Below are 21,669 nucleotides of genomic sequence, written 5' to 3' on the forward strand. Positions count from 1 at the left end.
ACAAAGAGTACAAAAATTCCAGGAGACAAATTCCGCGATTCGTTCACCTTTGCTGTAATGACATTTAATTAATTTCTATTAATTATTTTAATGTAATTAAATTTAATTAATTCCTCCAATAGGGTTCCTCGACAGCTTGCATAAAGAAATTCTTTGATTTCCAATTTCTTTTCGCATCTCTTCTTGCCTCGTCGATTGCCGCAACGAAAGAATATTTTGACGACAAATATTAGATTGAACATTCATATATACTGGATACATAATCATAACATTGGATACATAGCCCGAAATCACAGCGCAGAAACGATTGGAACTTAGGCTCGACCAATTTGGCTACTCGCATCCAGGTGATCCAAGCTTTTCTACAGCTCTCTTCTTTTATTATAGTCCCGAAAATCTAGTGGCGTAATTCCAGCCAATACAGAGGCTAATGGAGGTGCACATTGAAATTTCATGGGATTTCGGGCGATCGAGCGGAACGAACTTAGATACACGACGGTGGCACGGTAAGCGTGCTTTCGACCCTTTCTGCTACACGGATGGATATAATACGAGAAAGGGTGGAAAAGAGCCGCGACGGTCCCATGGGAGCCATACCCCGGTGATATTGGCTCCCATAGCCCATTCCTGCGCATAGGAGACCGAACCACCTTGGGCCAGCTGGTCGAGGAAAACTGGCCAAAATTCAAATTTCCCACCGGAGTATGCGCAACTTTAAGCGTAACTTGTACGAAACAACCACCGATATCCCCACGCCCTTCTTTTCTTCTCTGCATTCGCGATCGGATACTTCTATTTTTTATTCTTTTTCTTTTTCCTTTTTCTTTTCTCTGTGTTACACCGTGTATCGATCATAGTTAGAACAAAAGGACAGGGATAAAGGATGGTTTGAAAGATTTTTATTCAGTTGAGATTATATGGATAGGCGAGAGGACTTTGTAAATATATGCGTATTGTACAAGAATCCTGAGAAGCGGGGATGAACAATGGTCGAAGATCTTTGAGGCAAATTTTATTGTACCGTTGATATTGGTTTGCTTTTAATTCGACGTCGGTACTCTTCAAAGAATCTAATTTATCGAGTATGGAAAGGCGTACACGTAGTAGAAATTGCGAGTTTGCAATTTACGTACTTTTTAGGTAAATTGGACTATGGAATTTACAGCAATTCTTTTAAACGTTTCGACATTTGGAATTGGTGAATCAGTTTATGAATTAGCTTTGTAATATGTATGGACATGTGGAATGTGTGAATTACCTAGTTTATGACCTAACTATAATTTTTATGGACATTTGGAATTTGTGAATTACCTAGTTTTATGAACTACCTGTATAATTTTTATGGACATTTGGAATTTGTAAATTACCTAGTTTATGAACTAACTGTACAATTTTTATGGACATTTGGAATTTATAGATTATCTAGTTTATGAACTAACTGTATAATTTTTATGGACATTTGGAATTTATAGATTATCTAGTTTACGGACTAACTGTATAATTTTTATGGACCTCTGGAATTTGTGAATTAGTCTATCAATTATCTTCTTAATCTTCATGGACACTTGAAGTTTGTGGACTAGTTAGGTGAATTAGCTTTAGAATTTTTGTGAGCATTTGGTGTTTGTGAATTAATCTATCAATTATCTTCTTAATCTTCATGCACACTTGAAGTTTGTGGACTAGTTAGGTGAATTACCTTTACAATTTTTGTGGGCCTCTGGAATTTGTGAATTAGTTTGTCAACTATCTTCTTAATCTTCATGGACACTTAAAGTTTGTGGACTAGTTAGGTGAATTACCTTTACAATTTTTGTGGGCCTCTGGAATTTGTGAATTAGTTTGTCAATTATCTTCATAATCTTCTTGGGCACTTGAAGTTTGTGGACTAGTTAGGTGAATCAGCTTTACAATTTTTGTGGGTATTTGGTGTTTGTGAATTAGTCTATCAATTATCTTCTTAATCTTCATGGACACTTGAAGTTTGTGGATTAGTTAGGTGAATTACCTTTACAATTTTTGCGGGCCTCTGGAATTTGTGAATTAGTTTGTCAACTATCTTCATAATCTTCTTGAGCACTTGAAGTTTGTGGACTAGTTAGGTGAATTAGCTTTACAATTTTTGTAGATATTTGGTGTTTGTGAATTAGTCTATCAATTATCTTCTTAATCTTCATAGACACTTAAAGTTTGTGGACTAGTTAGGTGAATTACCTTTACAATTTTTGTGGGCCTCTGGAATTTGTGAATTAGTTTGTCAACTATCTTCATAATCTTCTTGAGCACTTGAAGTTTGTGGACTAGTTAGGTGAATTAGCTTTACAATTTTTGTGGATATTTGGTGTTTGTGAATTAGTCTATTAATTATCTTCTTAATCTTCATAGACACTTAAAGTTTGTGGACTAGTTAGGTGAATTACCTTTACAATTTTTGTGGGCCTCTGGAATTTGTGAATTAGTTTGCCAACTATCTTCATAATCTTCTTGGGCACTTGAAGTTTGTGGACTAGTTAGGTGAATTAGCTTTACAATTTTTGTGGATATTTGGTGTTTGTGAATTAGTCTATTAATTATCTTCTTAATCTTCATGGACACATGAAGTTTGTGGATTAGTTAGGTCAATTACCTTTACAATTTTTGTGGACATTTGATGTTTGTGAATTAGTCTATCAATTATCTTCTTAATCTTCATGGACACTTGAAGTTTGTGGACTAGCTAGGTGAATTAGCTTTACAATTTTTGTGAATATTTGGTGTTTGTGAATTTGTCTATCAATTATCCTCTTAATCTTCTTGGGCACTTGAAGATTGTGGATTAATTAGGTGAATTACCTTTACAATTTTTGTTAGTATTTAGTGTTTATGAATTAGTTTATGAATTACCTGTACAATATTTCAATGTTTTATTGTGCAAGCTTCCGATTCTGGTGAACCAAATTCATCGAAAAATATCGATGTCGAATTGAAAGTAACAATTGTCTACAAATCTCACGCGCTTGGGAAATTGAATTATTTGAAAAATATAGAGTGGAAACTAAAAATCGTTAAAAAGGAAACATTCTGTTTCAGAGTACGCACAAGAAGGAAGGCCATCGTCAGTTCAAGGACTAGATCTGGAGAATCAGAACAGCCTCGACAGCGGTGAGTCTTAAAGTTTCACGTATAATTGTTCTCACTCTTATCAAACGTATCTGATTTTTTACGTAAAATTTTGACACGATCGGCGGTCGATGAAAGATAGGACGAAAGAGAGGGTAATGCAGAGATTCTTAAACAGTCTCGTGACCCATAAAAATCTCAGAGAACTCGAGGAGATTCTAACAAGCAGAAAGCTACGGCGATAAAGAGGGTAGCCTCCCTTTTCTGTTTCTCGCTTTCGTTTTTCTCGGGTCGAGGGGGTGAATTTTTTAGACGGACATCGGCTCGTAGGATCCCCCTGCATTCTTCCGCCCTACGATTTCAGACGAAAATTAGGGTTAAACTGGTGACACGATGAAACGATGTGAACCGTTTTAAATTTCATGGAAGTCGTATCTCTCTTTGTTTATCGTCACGATATAGATTTCAAATATTAAATAACGTAGGTAAAAGAAAAAGAAGATAAGAAATTGTACGTTTGGCATTCAATAGAATTTTTGTACAACTAATAAGTATTTTATTAAGTGGAATATAGGGATTGAGAATTTGAAGGAAATTAGGATCTAAAGTTAGTCCCGAATTAATTATGCAATTTTGAATCTTTTACCTGACAACTCTGTGATTTTTGTCCTTTTTTTTTTAGTATTATTTATAGAATATTCAAATCTTTTTACTCGCAATTGTAGGAATTTTAACGTATCAACGTTCAACATCGTCGTACGAGATTCGCTATTATACTTACAATTCCTAAAATTATCCCAAAACCGAGGTATTCCAAATTTAAAATCTCCCAACTCGAACAGACTCGAAACTTTCAATTTCAGATTCCGCGGTTCGTTCGTATTCGTTCTTTCGCAGTTTTATAATCCACGTCGCAGTTTCTCGATCTAGAAAAAGTCAAGTTGAACGAATCTGTAATCTGTTATCGTTGAACGTATTGCCGACACCCTACGCATTCTAATTCACAAGTTTTGTAGTTTCCTACTATCCGACTTTCACCAGCTCCAACCTTGAACTTCCGCTTTTATTCCGCCGCGTTTCAATGTTGCTCCTTGCGCGTAATATCAATCGGATGCTGTAAACGTTGGATGCGATCTTCTGATAGCAGGTGTAAGGGTTTTTATCAGACTCGAGGGACTAACTGCAAAATTTCCTGCAGATTTGGTTTATACTGGCACGAGTTTCCACGAATTCGACGTGCATACGCTTACGTAATTCGATTACATGCAGAGTAACAGAGGACCCAGTTCGGTTTGACTCGGTTTTACTCGACCAATCTCCCAAGTCCATTACCAGCTTGCAGGAATATTGTCACAGACACAATTAACTATTTCGTCTGATTGATTTGGAACAGTGATTTATAAACGCCGGAATACGTGACGTTGTAATAGCAATTCAAGTTGTTTAATTGTTACCAGCGAACAAATTAAATCTGATTTAACGTTGCCTGCGGATAATAATTATAGGCGATAGTATTTACGATTTTTTTATCTCTGTGAGTAACACGTAGTTGGTAGGTTTTATCTTCTATTTATGATGGAACTATTCATATTTAAGTATTTAATACTTTGTGTGTGAATTAGGTTGTTGGTAGATAGCTTGGTAGATCGATTTTTCTTTAGAAAGTTACTTTGGCTACGAAAGGGTGTCGAGTGGTGAAAAATCACGAACGCGAATGAAAGTTTCTTATGAGAGAATAAAATACCTATTTGATAAATACCTTTTTAAACAAACTCGTTAAATCATCTACGGCCAGGAAAAGAAAGAGGACGAAGAGAGAAAAATTGTTTGTCAGGTTCCAACTTATCCAATCGTCAAATAAAACATTAACGTAGAGGAACGAGTACCTCCGTAATGAGGATTAAAACACCCTGTACACCATTCAACCGAGCATATCAAATAATTCCCCTGGAGAAGAAATAAACGGAACATTTCTCAACACACTTATATTTAACAAATTCGCTCTGACGATTGCAACGAATGGTCTAAAGCGCTTTTTATAGCACCAAATTATTCTGTTCAAAAATTCTCAAAACAAGTAGCACAAGAAACACAGTAATCTTAAATTAATCCCGCGCAAACTGGAATAAAGAAACGAATTTGTCAGAAACAATTGTCCTCAAAGAATTTGGAAAATTTTTACGAAAATCAAGATAAAGGGACGAAAATCGCGGGCAAAGGATTCGCGTAAAAAGAAAGATTGGAAGAAGGTAAAACAACTTTTTGGACGCGTTTCTACGACGCACGGAGGAAAGTTTGATGCAGAGGGTGGCAGAATCCGCAGCTTTTCGGCGAGGACACGCGAAACGAGAGGCTGTGTGCCACTAAAGGGACACATTTATGTCTTCCCAGGAGTGCGTTAGCTAGCCGGGGATAGCCGCCGCCGGCCAAAGGCAAAACCATCCCCTTGCCTCCTCTTCGAGCCTTATTCACGGGCCAGCACTCTCTGTCTCTCCTCTATCCCGCAGCAACTTCCTCTTCAAACCAACGAAACTAAAGCTGGAATCTCTGTGTGTTGCTCTGGACGGTAATCGAATCACCGTGGTCGCATCACGATTCCGCGGAAACTCGTTCGTCGACGTCGAACCCGCAATTTCGATTACGCCCTCGAGAAGTGCCGTCGTGTTTGCTCGCCCGGCAAACAACTGCACCGTTTTCCGCCGCCATCGCCGCCGCTTCTTCCATTAAAAACGCGTCCAATTTTGTCCAGAATTGCTCCGCGTTCGATCTATCATCACCGTCCACGTTTCCATTTTACGGGGCTCCGTTTCTATTTTCCTCTCTCTCTCTCTCTCTCTCTCTCTCTCTCTCTCTATCTCTGTCTCTATCTTTCTTTTTGGAGGAGGAAAAGGAGGTGGAGGATGATACAGGATTTGGAGTTTCAAGGTTGGAAGATCGATAAGACGGTTCGAGGACACAGTGGTTTGATTTACCTTGTTTCTCTTGCCTTTAGTAACTTCAGTTCTAGGGGTTAGTTTCTATCGATCATTCTTTATGTAAAACACATATTGATATTGACGTTACTAACGTTTCGAAGTTTAATTCGAAATTGTTCGTCGTTGTTTGGTTTTTGTTCGTCCGACTCTATGTAAATTCTTATATCATCGAAAATGAAGAAATTGATTAATCGGATTGTATAAAGTTAAAGGAACGAAAGAAATAACGACGAATGTGGAATTTTCAATTAAATTTTGAAACAGGTTGTTTGACCGGGACTCGCAAGGTTAGTGTTAATAGACAGAAAAATACGACGATCTTGAAGAAACTGTTAAAATGACCTTCGCCTTAAAACCACCTTTCTTATCGTTAAATGTACACCTTAAAATCATGTACGTCCTATTTGGTCGTTTTTCTTACTGGTGTTTGTGGATTAGTCTATCAATTACCTTCTGAATCTTTATGAACACTTGAAGTTTGTGGACTAGTTAGGTGAATTAGCTTTACAATTTTTGTGGATATTTGGTGTTTGTGAATTAGTCTATTAATTATCTTCTTAATCTTCATGGACACATGAAGTTTGTGGACTAGTTAGGTCAATTACCTTTACAATTTTTGTGGACATTTGATGTTTGTGAATTAGTCTATCAATTACCTTCTTAATCTTTATGAATACTTGGAGTTTGTGGACTAGTTAGGTGAATTAGATTTACAATTTTTGTGGTTTTTTGGTGTTTGTGAATTAGTCTATCAATTATCTTCTTAATCTTCTTGGGCACTTGAAGTTTGTGGATTAATTAGGTGAATTACCTTTACAATTTTTGTGGGTATTTGGTGTTTATGAATTAGTTTATGAATTACCTGTACAATATTTCAATGATCTTGAAGAAATTGTTAAAATGACCTTTGCCTTAAAACCACCTTTTTTATCGTTAAATGTACACCTTAAAATCATGTACGTCCTATTTGGTCGCTTTTCTTACTGGTGTTTGTGGATTAGTCTATCAATTACCTTCTTAATCTTTATGACCACTTGGAGTTTGTGGATTAATTAGGTGAATTAGCTTTACAATTTTTGTGGATATTTGGTGTTTGTGAATTAGTCTATCAATTATCCTCTTAATCTTCATGGACACTTGAAGTTTGTGGACTAGTTAGGTGAATTAGCTTTACAATTTTTGTGGGTTTTTGGTGTTTGTGAATTAGTCTATCAATTATCTTCTTAATCTTCATGGACACTTGAAGTTTGTGGATTAATTAGGTGAATTAGCTTCACAATTTTTGTGGGTTTTTGGTGTTTGTGAATTAGTCTATCAATTATCTTCTTAATCTTCATGGACACTTGAAGTTTGTGGACTAGTTAGGTGAATTAGCTTTACAATTTTTGTGGGTTTTTGGTGTTTGTGAATTAGTCTATCAATTATCTTCTTAATCTTCTTGGGCACTTGAAGTTTGTGGACTAGTTAGGTGAATTAGCTTTACAATTTTTGTGGTTTTTTGGTGTTTGTGAATTAGTCTATCAATTATCTTCTTAATCTTCATGGACAATTGAAGTTTGTGGACTAGTTAGGTGAATTAGCTTTACAATTTTTGTGGGTTTTTGGTGTTTGTGAATTAGTCTATCAATTATCTTCTTAATCTTCATGGACACTTGAAGTTTGTGGATTAATTAGGTGAATTAGCTTTACAATTTTTGTGGGCATTTGGTGTTTATGAATTAGTTTATGAATTACCTGTACAATATTTCAATGATCTTGAAGAAACTGTTAAAATGACCTTCGCCTTAAAACCACCTTTTTATCGTTAAATGTACACCTTAAAATCATGTACGTCCTATTTGGTCGTTTTTCTTACTTTCAACAGTAACAGAAATAATTTAGGTGCTCGAGTTAAAATTAACACTCTGTATAGGAGAAAAATGATTCCTCTTTCAGCGTTTTAATGGAAGTAGAAAATACTTGAGGGCCGGGACGTTGCGTGGAATTGTTCAGAATTGCTTCACGTTTCGTTGGCCTGCCTCTCACGTTTAACAAGATAGCCATTTAGATTCCGAGGGTGGTTTCTTCAGACTCGTGCTTTCCTATGAGAAATTGATTCTCTGTCTACACAGATGCAAAATATAGATTACGAACAAGATACAAAACGAAACTTAGGAAAATTGACATTCGCAGATTGCGAGTAAACACGGAGAATGGTCCGAGCTTCGCAGAACGGTTTGGCGTGGTTTGAGAAAGATTTAAGAAGAGAATACTTCGATCTGGTATCTCGAACTTGGACAAATCGAGATTTTCAAGAATTTTGAGATAATGGTTGGCTTCGACACGTTGGTTGGTCTTCTTGTTTGAGCGGACAGTTATTTTCTCAACGGATGGTACAAAAATAGAAAGTTTTTTTTTATTTATTTATTTACATTTTACAATTTGTCGAGTAGGACATTTGATAAAATATTATAACTTAGTGATATAGTAATATAACATGTGGATGGCTACCCGCAGTGGGATACCATCTTCGAATAAAATAGAAAGTGAAAGATTTCACTACGATTTTTACGTTTGATAGAAAACGTACTTCGATTTACCTTCTCAGGCTTCGATAATTCTGAATTTTCTAATTTTCCGCTGGAAACAAAAATTAATTCTACATCCAAGCGACCATCTTCAAACTCGTAAGCAACTCCTAATCCCATAGATATGTCGTATCTTGCCGAACGTCCGGCCAGTCAGTCACCCAATCCAACCCTCCACCTCCTCTCAATTTTTTTCTTTCTCTTTCCTTTTATACCCCAGAGACCCATTGCAAGTTTAAGCTGGTCGCATTACGAGCGTTCGACTCGGTTTCTCTCGGTTCAGCGTATCGCTCCAAGCTGCTCCCTTCTTTCCACTCTTAATTTAACCCTCCTGTTGGTAGTAACCCACCCCCTTCCACTCTTGTCCTGGAAACCGCCCTTTGGAATTCATTTCGGATGTTTATCCGCGCCCCGGATGGACAGTCGATCCTCACGATCGTCGGATTAACTTACTCCGACTGCAATTCCAGCATTTTGGGGATGTCTAAGGCGAAGGGGTTGGATCGACAACAAAAAGAGTTAGTCGCTCGTGATTAATCGACCTCCGTGTGTCGCTCGGTTTACACTTCGCTACGGGGTTTTAACGCGAACGTGCCTCGTTCGTAACATTTCTATCCTCCTTTCTTCTTTTTACCAGCTTCATTGCCTCGTTACGTTTCGTATTACTTTCATAGCGCTGCAACGTGGATTTCTATGCGTTTACGGGAAATTAGAAAGCGCGGAGTTTGCCACGCGGCATGTGTAGTCTCGAACGATGAAAAAGGAAAATGCAGGAAGTATCAATCATTGCGAGAAAGTGCAGTAGGAAATTAATATGAGAAGATTGAAACGATAGCGATGATTATAAAAAATTGATGGACCATTAATATGGAAAAATGTGTACAGAATTGAATTATTCTCAGAAATTGAAAAAAAAAGATTGCTATTAAAAATTCATGGGAGATTCATATGGCAAGACGCAGACAATATTAATTATTATCAGAGATGGATACAATGTTAATTATTATCAAAACCTGATAAAACGTTGATACGAGAAAATTGATAAAATATTAGAAATACAGGGTGGTTGGTAACTGGTGGTACAAGCGGAGAGGGGGTGATTCTACGCGAAAAAACAAGTCGAAAATATAGAATACAAATTTTTCGTTTGAGGCTTTATTTTCGAGAAAATCGACTTTGAATTTTCGTTCGGTACGCCTGCACTTTATCACGTCTCGTTATAACGGACCCCACTGTAGATTTTTAGAAAAATTAAAAAGAAAATTAAAAAAATAACGTCAATCGAGACAACGATCTACAGTGAGATCCGTTATAACGAGACGTGATAAAGTGCAGGCGTACCGAGCGAAAATTCAAAGTCGATTTTCTCGAAAACAAAGCCTCAAACGAAAAATTTGTATTCTATATTTTCGACTTGTTTTTTCGCGTAGAATCACCCCCTCTCCGCTTGTACCACCAGTTACCAACCACCCTGTATAATGTTTTCCAGGTTCCATTTTTTTAATCATATTCTCAGAAATGATACTGACAACTAAAATTCTGTGACATACCGGAAAATAATATATACAGTGGCTCGCGATAATACTCCGAATACTCGCGGGAACTTCTTATGTATATATTATACAAAAAATTTTGAAATTTGATTATCATCGTAACGAGACACGATTACATGGCGATTAGGTTGATAAAATTTGAAACAGAGACGAGAACGTGTACGGTGGTTGCATTCTTTAGCTATCAAATTAATAACAAAATCAGTCAAATTAAAAAATTCGTCCCTTCAGGGACGAACTTCGAGTTTGGTCTCTGTAGATGTGTCGCATAGAGTTTTGTCCGTCTAGTCTTGACCATGTCTGTAGATTAACTAAGCTACAACAGCCTCGATAGACACGTTGAAAATTTAAAGCTGGTCTGTCTTTGGACACCAAGAAGCCTTCAACTTGCTTATTCATTATTACTTTGTAACGCGTCTTCTGCGTCGTAAACCGCTCAGGCAACTAAATAACCAAATAAATAATAATCTATCGTTAATACGATCATGCATTCTACCTGATAAATCCTGAAGAAAACGAATAAAAAGATCCTAACGAAGATCTACATTTTCCTATTTTCCATGTTGCTCGACACACGACGAAAAGGGAAAATTATATTTCGAAGACCGTTGAAATGCCTAGGAAAAAGTTCCATTAAGAACCAAAGCCAGCAAAATATTGAGTAAAGAGTCGAGAATAGTTGGAAAGGAGAAATTTCTGCGAAACGTAAAATTCTTACGGGGAACCGGCGCTTCCTTGTCTTCGAAGCTTTCATCCAAAATCTAATTGACGTGGAGTGTGAGCTCGCGTCAATCGTCGATCTCCCCAAAACTGGGAAATAAAAATGGAAAACTGGTGTTCTCATCGGCCACGTAAATACCAAAATTCGCCGCAATTCGTCTGGAATTCGGTAGAAGATCGTAGCGGATATAAAAAGTATGGAAACGGAAGCGTCAGAGAATTGGTAGAGAAATAATCGGTGAGACAGAGTTGCTGGGCGGAAATTGTTTTGTCGAGGATGAAATTTGGTGTTCCGGATCGCGGTTAAAGTCGACGGTAATTAGCCAGGACGGACGTGGACATGGACGAGCACTTTAAATGTCCGCCAGCCCATCGTCCTCCCCGCTGTTTAATTCGTTTATTATTCGATAAAGTTCTGACAGCCGGTTGGACCGGTGTCACCAAGCTTACCTGCCTGATCAACATCTCATGCCGGCGAAAGCTTGACGAAGCTCCACTTCCTCTATCGCGTTCTCTTTATTTAACCCCTCTTCGCTCCTTGATTGTCGGCTTGACGCACGTTTTAGCCAATTCTGATATGTTAAATAAATACCCTTCTTCTCCTTTTTATTATCCTCGTTAAGCTGTTTAATTGATATCACGCGAAATGGTAATTTACCAAGTGTCCAGTTCGAGGTATTTTAATGAGAATAATTGGCATAGAGTTACCAGGCCCAGTGAAATTATTAGTTGGTCATTTTTCGTAGAAACGGCGATGGTCATTTTTTTGTAAAAATAGCAGAACGTGACGCCGAGTGGAAAATTGTTCAGTCTCCTCTTTGAGATATTTTATTAGAAATGATCAGTATGGAGTTACGTGAATGAGCGAGGTCGTTGGTTGGACATTTTTTTCTAGAAATTATCTGTGCAGTGGAAATGTTGATCTTTTCGTTTGGTTGTATCTTTATCTTAGTTGTCGGTGGTTAAACGTAAATCTGGAGAGAAAATGAAGTTTTTTAATCGAGGCGGTACGAGGTGGAAACGTATAAAGTTTCTGGCATTCCAATAAGACGTTAGAATTTAGCTTGTAAGGTATAATTGTAAGGCTGGATCTAATGAAATATTGCCGAGAGTGGTAAAGTCACGTGTTACTTTGAAAGGAAATTAGGAGTAGGCGTTTTTTTACGGAGTACGACTAATTGAAAGTGAACAAATTACGTGGTTATATTTATTGATTAGTTTCTGGGGTGTATTATATTACAGCTATGTATATCGCAGTAATATGTTTCAATTTATCTCTGTAATTTGTATCTGTATAAATTCTTTTATTATTTAGATCGGTTTTATTTTCCACGGTCGTTGGATATTGTTTATAATTACACTGAAACTTCTAAATTCTCGATATGCATTTGTAATTCCCTCTTTTAGAACAGTCTTAGCAGCTCTCTGATTTACCGGCCAACGGTAACCGTGTAATCGGACTTGTAGTTTATTCATTTTCCATAGCGCTGTACTCCACTAATCGTCATTTCGCCTGCGTAAATATTCAAATTCAAGAATTAAGAAGAAAATAGATTCTACTTTTTAGAATTCCCATCGTCAAATGAAGAGACAGCTTTGATACAAACGGAATTGGCTAACAATACATTGAATTTTAAAAATGCTCCTCTAAGACAAGCTTCTTCTAAGGTAAGACATATAACTTACTATGTTCTTCACGCATAACCTTCAATTTTAAACAATCTCCTTTTAAAAAAAGATTGTTCTCGCAAGAAATTAGTTACCGATATATTGAATTTAAAAATCGCTGCTCTATAAACGATAGAACATATGATTTACCATGTCGTTGACCTGTGGCCTTCGATTTTAAACAAATTCTTAAAAAAAAGACAATCTAATTTAAAGAAAACAGTGCCACCGTTCTATAACCTATATCGTAATCAATAATTAATGGCCGTCCACTTCCTATACGAATGCAGATATACAGAAACACAAAGACAGAGGCGTTAAGATTTCCTGGGGAAAATAAATATGTAATAACCCCATATTCGGTGCGACGTTAAACACAAATTTGAAAAAGGAACAGATATACCGAATTAAAGAATTGCTTCTCTGTGGAAGATGCAAGAGATATCAGCATATAACGAAGCATACGAGAGAAGAGCATAACCTAGCTTACGATATCTTTGACCTACTAATCTCCAGTCTTTCTATTCTTCTTTTTGTTTTTTTTTTTTTTTTTTTTTTTTGAAGGAAATCTCTGAAAGAGAAAACGAAGGAAAAGAAACTCCATAAAATATGAACCACAAGCGCCATGCACCCATTACGTATCCAACACGCCAGTCCTCTAATCTTCATCGAGCAAATTGACAGCCTCCGTTGCACTCGTTTCCTTTCGCTTGGAGGAGCTCCTTGTTTCACAGCTTCCGGTCCCTGGTGCTAATAAAATAATAAATACACGGCGCGCCGCTGGGGTCGATGGTGTTTCACACCTGCTAGCTAGATCGATGCCTTCTTCCTCTTTTATTATTTTTTCGCCTTGTTTTCCTTCTTCTTTTTTTACTCAACTAACCCCCCATCAGGGCCGTAGCGCCGACTTTACACCCCCTTACAATGCCTCGGCGTACATTACATACAAGCCGGTTATTTCTCCGGGGAGTTTTCTCGCGTGAATACCGCGAAACCACGCACAGCAAGGTAACACGCGCGCACACACCAACGTTTTAGCGTTAGACCACGCGGAAATTTCTCTGGTAAGTTCTACCTCTTTTTCCCACCTGCTAAAATTATCGGCTAAACGGAATCGCGATTTTACGGTATTTTTTCGTTTTGCAGATTAGTTTCTACGGAACTATGCGATTACGTGGTGTTTTATGGGCGGCCAGACTTTTTCTTCCCTTTTTGGCAGCAATCTTCGTGTAACCGAGAGGCAAATTGATTTACATGCCTGTTACTTCTGTCCTACGCTATCTCAAGTTCTCGCTAGAGAGATGAATATATTTAACGATCGTTGTTAACGTTAAATGTCAGAGGAACGAAATTTGTCTAATTGATCGGGCAAATTTGGAAATTGGAAATTTATTTGGAAACGTTCTCTGGATCGATACGAATATTGTACGTTGCGTCGTATTTTTCTTATATTAAAAATATTCGTTCAACCTTCCTATACTGGCAGAAATTAATCGGGAATTTAATTTACCAAGCTTCGTTTATCGCAACATTTAACGCGATTCAACGATCTTTCGTTATTGAAACTCTCTACTAATTTAGTCAGGCAATAATTTAGTAATGCAGTGGAATTACAATTTCTTTATTTTATTCAGAGTTTGTAAATTCCTTTTGAAATTTTGAATATGCACTTTTATATCGCTTTAAATCGTTTCCTGAATTTTTTCATTCAACGTTCAAATGATTAGACGTCTTCAAGTTATCCCTCGAATTTCTAGATTGAACTCTTGAATTGGTTCTACATTTTCTTATGAAATGAAAGTATGGTCTGTCGCAGAGTATTTTTCATACGTAATAACATACGTTCATTGAGAAAACTTTAATAATCGTAAAAAGATTCACGATACCACGTTCATGATTTTCAGACTTATTCGGTGAAGCACACGATCTTTCTATGACTACGATGTAGGCTGGATGAAGCGATAACCAGGGTCGTCGAAGACGACGCGATAACGCGAAATCGGCGACGAGGTCTGGACCAGCGAAAAGTTTCCGGCGCCATAAGGATCGCACGCCTCGGGCCGGTCAGGGTGAAACTTTTCGCCTAAATTCCCCCGGGTGCCATGAGAAAGCATCAGTCCCACCATCGTCGGGGAGAGTACAACGCCCCTGAAGTGCAAAACGTCCTGCTACCAGTCACCATCTCCGCGTCAAATAAAACAACCGACAAACAATCGTCAAATAATAGCATCCAGAGAAATAATACAATAACAGAATAATGGAATAGTAATAACGCAGAAAAAGTAGTACATCGATAGAATAATAGATGGATACTAACATTGAAAAGTAAAACGATAGAAGTAGAATGCAATATTTAATAATAGCGCATAAAAATTTCCTTCTTTCTATTGTTAATCCATTTAGAACTAGGAATTCGTATATTTTATTTGCAATTTTTCTTTTTTTTTTTTTTTTAATATTCTTTGCTTTGCTAGAATTCGAGGGCTTTTCTTTTCTAATTTTTCCGATCTCTTCCTTTCTGCTCGTAATGTCTTCTAGTAATAATTTGTTGGAAATATAACGAAAGCAAATATATTATTATAAAATTCGATACAGGTAATAGTTGGGATGGGTGATTTTTGGTGTTTGATAAGAGTTTGGTGTTTGTTTGTATGGGCAGAAAGTTTGTACATGCAGATACATATACGTAGGCAGAAACTTTATATAGGAAATATTTTCTTTTTTATATTTATTTATATATATTATTATTATTTATATATATTTATATATATTTTGTATTTAATAAGATTGAGCAGAAAGGTCCTTTCTGCTGGTCTTTAAATATCAATAGGATAGTGATAGGACAGAAAAATAATATACCACAGAAATTCGTTCTCTTTATTTTTCACTCATTTAAAATCCATATATTTTAGTTGGAGTTTTGCATTTTTAAGATATTCTTCGCTTTGGTAGAAATATAGAGGGAGAAAAGGAAGTGTTTTATTTAAGAATTTGATACATATGTATAGTAATGGTTGATTTTTTATGGTCGATAGGACTCGAAAACGTAAAACTGGTTTAGTGAGAAACTTATATAGCCAACTATAAAAGAAATATTTTCTTTTTCTTATCCGATAGAATTTAGGAAATTGATCTCGCGAGAAGTTTGTGTCTTATTTATTTAAATAAGAAAATTGATCAAAGATAGATGTTTATCCGAATTAATTTCTTTTTTATATCTGATTGATAGATTACAGAAATCTAAAGGTATGCAATAATTGATAGGCAAAATTTGAAACTTAGTAATCCGCTTCTCTATTATATTTTTTACTATTTTTCAACGATTGATATCCAGAATTTGAAATTCAACAATTGCTATTCTGTTTACCCATCACATTTTCAACTTGACATTTTGTCAACAAATGTCAACTTAATTGACATTTAAAATTTGCAAGCAATTTTCTTGTATTTTACAGATCTTGTATTTTTCAAATTTTCAGAAAATCGCTTTCACACGACACCCTCTAAACAATCTTCTGCTTCTGATTTAATTATTATTCGGACTCTGAATATTGGCGAACTAGTCGTGCAACTTTGTATCTACTCATCGGCTTGAGAAACCAGATGAATTCCAAAAAGGTGCAATGGAAGTTACTTGGAGGCAGGAGCCAGTCACGATCCATTAATGTTTTTCATTGGTAGTATGTAGCGGTTTATTCGTAATCTTGTAGCATATATACCATACAGTCGACGATGCGTTAAAGGGAGCCAGGATTCTGCTGCCTCAGTAATTTTAATGCGAATCGATGTTGAAATCCTGTGTCTTATTGCGATCATTCCACCCGTTGCGTCGTGTCGAATCGATACGCTGTTTAATCCTGTATTTGATCGTTTGATTTCACTTCCATCTCTTTTCTCCCCTTCTGACAACACAGGCTTGCAACATTTTTCTTACCACGTTCCTATATTATTTATTACCATTATAAATTTCCCACTACACGAATTTTCCTATAATTTATATTCGATATTGGGATATGGATAGAAAATATTATAGAAATTGTTCATAAGAATAGAACGTTCTTGTTGAAGTTAAAGAAGTTTGTTTTATAAAGTTTGTAGAATATATTACCCTTTGGTAGGAAAAAATATTGCATCGTTTAGAATCGCATACCTAGCAGCTTTTTATCTTGCTGTCCAAAGTTCGCAAGATTTAATAATATTTTATAGATAACATACTCTACGTTATATTTTACAAATAATATTTTTTAGCTTCTGGATTTTCATTCTTTTAGAACACGAATTTTTTGTCCCTTTTTTCTTTTAATTTTTCTTGCATCTTCTAACAAGTCTGTCGAAAATTTTATTCTACTTCCAGTATTGGAATTTTGTATTCTTTTGTCCCATCGTCTTAACAATTTTTCAGTCAGTTTACGATAATAATAATAATAATAATAGAAGGTTAAAGTATTTAAAATTGAAGTACCGAGGTATTTATTCAAGGTATAATTTTGCAACAGAGAGTGAAAGGGATCCGAGTGCTTCAGAGTGCCAATTTCGACGAAAGGTATAAAAGACGATCGTTTGAGTCGATTGACTCACAATAGCCAGCTTTTCGCGTGGTATCTCGATTTGGAAAGCGGCCCAAACGTTTAATGAACATCGTTTCGAACTCGCGTGTTGTTCACGGCGTCGCATCGAGCCGATTGACCCATTTATATTCGATTACTCAGCCGACTTTCTTCTTCTCGTGGCTCAAAATACAGCCGGTGCACTTTGTTGCATCGTTAGAGCAACGTGGTCAACCCTTTCGCTATTACCAACTGTACTTCGTGTGACGAAAGCTATGGCAAAAATACCTTTCCACTTACTATCTTTTAATTTCTTTCGAGAAATTGCGAAAATATATATATTAACAGCGGAAACGAAGAAAATTGGATTCTACTTAATTTCACCATTGAATTTCGTTTCTTCTACCTTTTGCTTCCGGCGAGTTAATCGGCGCTTTCAGGAATATACAGGGTGTGGTCGAAAAACGCGTAAAGGCGGACACGACGTGATTCCTGGGGGGAGAAAAATTTGGAAATGTTTCTAAAGCAGTTTGTGGATAAAATTCTAATCGCAGAAAAATACAGCCTGAAATTTTCCTTAAGTTTCCATACGAACGTTTGCAACGATCGCACGAAAACGCAATGATATTTTATCACCAACTACTTGGCCTACTTCCCCATAAGGTGACTCGATCGATTACCAAGGAAAATGACGTTACGAAGCTATGAGGAAAATCGAGCGAGCCAGAAACTGTCAAAGCTTGAAAAAGGCTAAACGAAATAAAATCAGGAAACACCAAGTTCCGCGACGTCTTACTTTAAACGTCGAGGACGAGACAGATCTTCGAAAATCAACGTTTTTCCATCAAACACGGATAAGTTTGGAAAACAATGATTTCAGCCACGTATCCGTAAGGTTCGCGATAATTCCAATTACATAAAAAAAAAATTGCATTAAAAAAAACCATTGCATACGAACGTGACACAAAAATGATACAGATGTTGACCAATCTTTTAACACACACATATACATAGGGTAGACTTAAAATATTATTTTACGATTCTAAAATACTAAGAACGTTATTTCGCAGCTAGAAAATATTATTTTCCAGCTACGAAACATTTCAGATTAACGCTAATCTCACCAAGCCTGGTCTCAAAATTTAATTCGAAATTGCACGCTCGTTGTTATTTCTTTCACTGGTCTAACTTTCTGCAAGTTCTTTTATTAACAAAAATTGAGAAATTTATCGATCAGATAAGACAGGAATTTACATAAAATCAGATGATTAGTGTTAAATAGTAAAATTCTTGCACCATAGCTATCACGAAGAAAGAATAATTCGTAGAAAGAGATTAAATCAAAAAGAAAAAAGAAAAAAAAAATGGGATCTAGTGTAGAAAAGGCTTAGAAGCGACGAGTGTGTACAATGTATTTTAGCGGTGTGTTTATTAAACGACATAGGGATCTGTCTTTCGGGAATGGAGCACGCGTTATTTGCACGGCCGCGATTGCGACAAGGTAGCACGGTATAACAGGTAACGGCTCGCTTACGAATGCAAATGGGCTAAATTAATCCTAGCCGGAGCTGAGTGCTAGGTAATCATCATTAGCCGGGATTATTGTTTTCCCGGAGCTGCGCGTTTCCAGTCTCGGAAATTCTGCTCGTCCTGCCCGATCGTAATACACGGTCGAAGGAGAGGAAACCCTCGATGAAACCATTATCGGAAGTTATAGCCTTCGATCTTTGATACTTCGCGGGATACTTCTCGTAATTGCACCATGTTTCTATATGGTGAACACTTTTCGAACGAACGAGGCAGGTTAGAACGTTCGAAAGAGTTAATTAGGATATTAGAATAAGAGCAAATAATGAGATTAATGAATAGCAAGGAGCTATTGAGACGTGTGATGGAAGAGTTCGAAAACGAAGGAAAACTTGAACAATTGACTGTCGATGAATAGTTGGCAGACAAATATTTCGAGGAGCGAAGGGAGCCCGGCTGCGAGCTTGGCAGGAAAAGAAACGAACAAGAGAACAGAAACCGGATGTTACTATTATTGGAAATTTCATTCTGTGAGCGAAAGTAATATTTACTTTCGTTTTTCCTTGCTGAACAAATTTTTTTTTCATCTTAGAAAAATTCTATGCTGGAATAGATTCTACGATCTCTGTTTCATAGAATTTTTGACGAGATGGAATTTTACACGCCACGCATGTTAAACACATCACCTTGCGCATTGGTATATCGCTTAAATATGCTTGGACAAAATCGTATAAACCTTGCCCCAGTTTTTCGACTTAGAGTTAGCGCAAACGCTCGTTCAAAGCTTCGTGTCTTGAAATTCTATATTTTTCTCAAACGTTCGATTGATATAGTAGATTTGTTCGATCGTATAATCTTCGACCTGCAATCTCGTCGATTGTTCGCGTCACGAAGGGTAGCGTAACAACGTTCGGTTTCCACCTATTTCCATTTACATCTCACGATTCTATATTTTTCTTAAGTTAATTTAAATAAACACGTAATTAATTGCTTCGAATTTTCGATGATCGCAGGGTGCGAGCAAACTCTATTTTCTTGAAAATGAAGAACCTTCTGGCGCGTAGACTAACGTTCTTCTTACTGTTTGCTCGAGTCTAGCCATGGATATCAAACAAATTTGCAAAATTAGTTTTCTCGACAACTCAGCCTCGGACGACAAAATTTGATTCCATATTTTCTTCCTATCTGTTTTGCAAGAAATCACCTCGCGCGATTAAAAGATTTTATCACACAGTGTGTATACTCTTGCGTGGCCATGCACAGGAATGTGGCCGTGTTTACGGAAACACCGTACCTGCTTCGGGTAATCATCCGATATCACGTTCTTGTTTTTCAACGTGTGCTGTCGTGGCTTTTCTGACATCGCGTGTTCTTGCTAATTCTGTCGCGTTTACACTTTCCAGTTTTCCAATTACACCGTCTTTTCTCTCGATACTCGCGCGTCTACTGGTTTCATACCTACAAATTCCTACGATGAGAACTCGCTCGATCGAATATGTCAAAGAGTACGTTTTACACGAACGCTAATAAAATATGCCTGGGGAATATTGCAATACTTCGAATAACACAAAGTTTATTAGGATATTCGAACGACAAGGAGTTCCACTATAGTACTTTACTCCGCGTTTCCCTGCAACGAACGATCGAACCGCTGACCACCCTCGGTTCACTCTAGCTGAAAGCGTTCTAATTTCGTTCGTTATCAACGACGTCGATCGTGGATCGATGCAAGCAATCGGGATCAAGCGAAGGCGAAGCCAGCATATCACGAAACTCGTGGCGCACACAGTCTTCGCCAATGTATATAGCGTTCCCGTAAGCGGCGTCCTTCTCTCTGAAGGAGCCGAGGTGTAGGTCGGCAGATTTTATCGCACAAGAGATTCCTGTACGCGGTACGTCTGTCCGCGTCCGTCTCTCCGCGAGTCCGTTTTGTATTTCACTTGCCGCGACATGCGTCGCGTACAACGCCGGCTCGCCAGCTTTCAATGACGCCATCATACGCTAAAATTAAGAATTCTGCCGCGAGTTCAACTTCAGCGGATCCAGCTCGCACGGACAGGGGAGTCCGGAATTTCGATCGAGATAGATCGAGAGTAACGTCGCTATGACTATGGCGGATTTTGTAACGTCGCAGGGTCGCCAGGTTGCCGTTCGCTGAGAAATTCTGTCGTTATAGATACGGGAAGAAGCTTCTATATGTTACGTTACCCTTAACCAGTCAGCTGCTGCGGTCTGTTTGAAAACTGTGTACCTAAAATCGTGGCAAACTGTAAGCGATGACGAGTATACTCGTCAAGCACAGAGCGTGTGCGGCTGTTGTTATAACATAGAATTTAGTTATACCGAAATGCCTGTTCTATCTTTTCCTACGCATGACGAGTATACTCGTCGTAACATGAAATGTTGCCATTTCCTCATGACGAGTATACTCGTAACTCGAAACGTTGCCATTTCCTCATGACGAGTATACTCGTCGTAACACGAAATGTTGCCATTTCCTCATGACGAGTATACTCGTCATAACTCGAAACGTTGCCATTTCCTCATGACGAGTATACTCGTCGTAACACGAAACGTTGCCATTTCCTCGTGACGAGTATACTCGTCGTAACATGAAACGTTGCCATTTCCTCGTGACGAGTATACTCGTCGTAACACGAAATGTTGCCATTTCCTCATGACGAGTGTACTCGTCGAACCACGAAACATTGCCATTTCCTCATGACGAGTATACTCGTCGAACCACGAAACGTTGCCATTTCCTCATGACGAGTATACTCGTCGTAACACGAAACGTTGCCATTTCCTCATGACGAGTGTACTCGTCGAACCACGAAACGTTGCCATTTCCTTATGACGAGTATACTCGTCGTAACACGAAACGTTGCCATTTCCTCATGACGAGTATACTCGTCGTAACTCGAAATGTTGCCATTTCCTACGCATGACGAGTATACTCGCCGTAACACGAAATGTTGCCATTTCCTCATGACGAGTATACTCGTCAAAAACA

General features: G+C 37.5%; 1 protein-coding gene and 1 long non-coding RNA gene across 4 annotated transcripts in view; both read left to right on the top strand.

The window, feature by feature from the left end:
- Window positions 1-21,669, top strand: part of LOC117243196 (zinc finger protein 423 homolog) — a 138,831-nt gene that overhangs the window by 50,247 nt on the left and 66,915 nt on the right. For both annotated transcript variants that reach the window (XM_033510466.1, XM_033510465.1), the window contains exon 4: window positions 3,070-3,141. In XM_033510466.1, the coding sequence (XP_033366357.1) occupies window positions 3,070-3,141 (72 nt within the window). The remainder of the gene's footprint in view (window positions 1-3,069; window positions 3,142-21,669) is intronic.
- Window positions 12,314-15,297, top strand: LOC117243206. Of its 2 annotated transcripts, none has more exons than XR_004495412.1 (3): window positions 12,314-12,582; window positions 13,729-14,007; window positions 14,487-15,297. It is a non-coding gene; the product is annotated as an uncharacterized LOC117243206 (long non-coding RNA). The 2 variants fall into 2 exon arrangements; XR_004495411.1 differs by lacking the exon at window positions 12,314-12,582 and adding an exon at window positions 13,129-13,646.

Source organism: Bombus vosnesenskii, unplaced genomic scaffold (genome assembly GCF_011952255.1).
Source record: "Bombus vosnesenskii isolate JDL3184/JDL3185 unplaced genomic scaffold, Bvos_JDL3184-5_v1.1 scf7180000013265, whole genome shotgun sequence".
NCBI lineage: Eukaryota > Metazoa > Arthropoda > Insecta > Hymenoptera > Apidae > Bombus > Bombus vosnesenskii.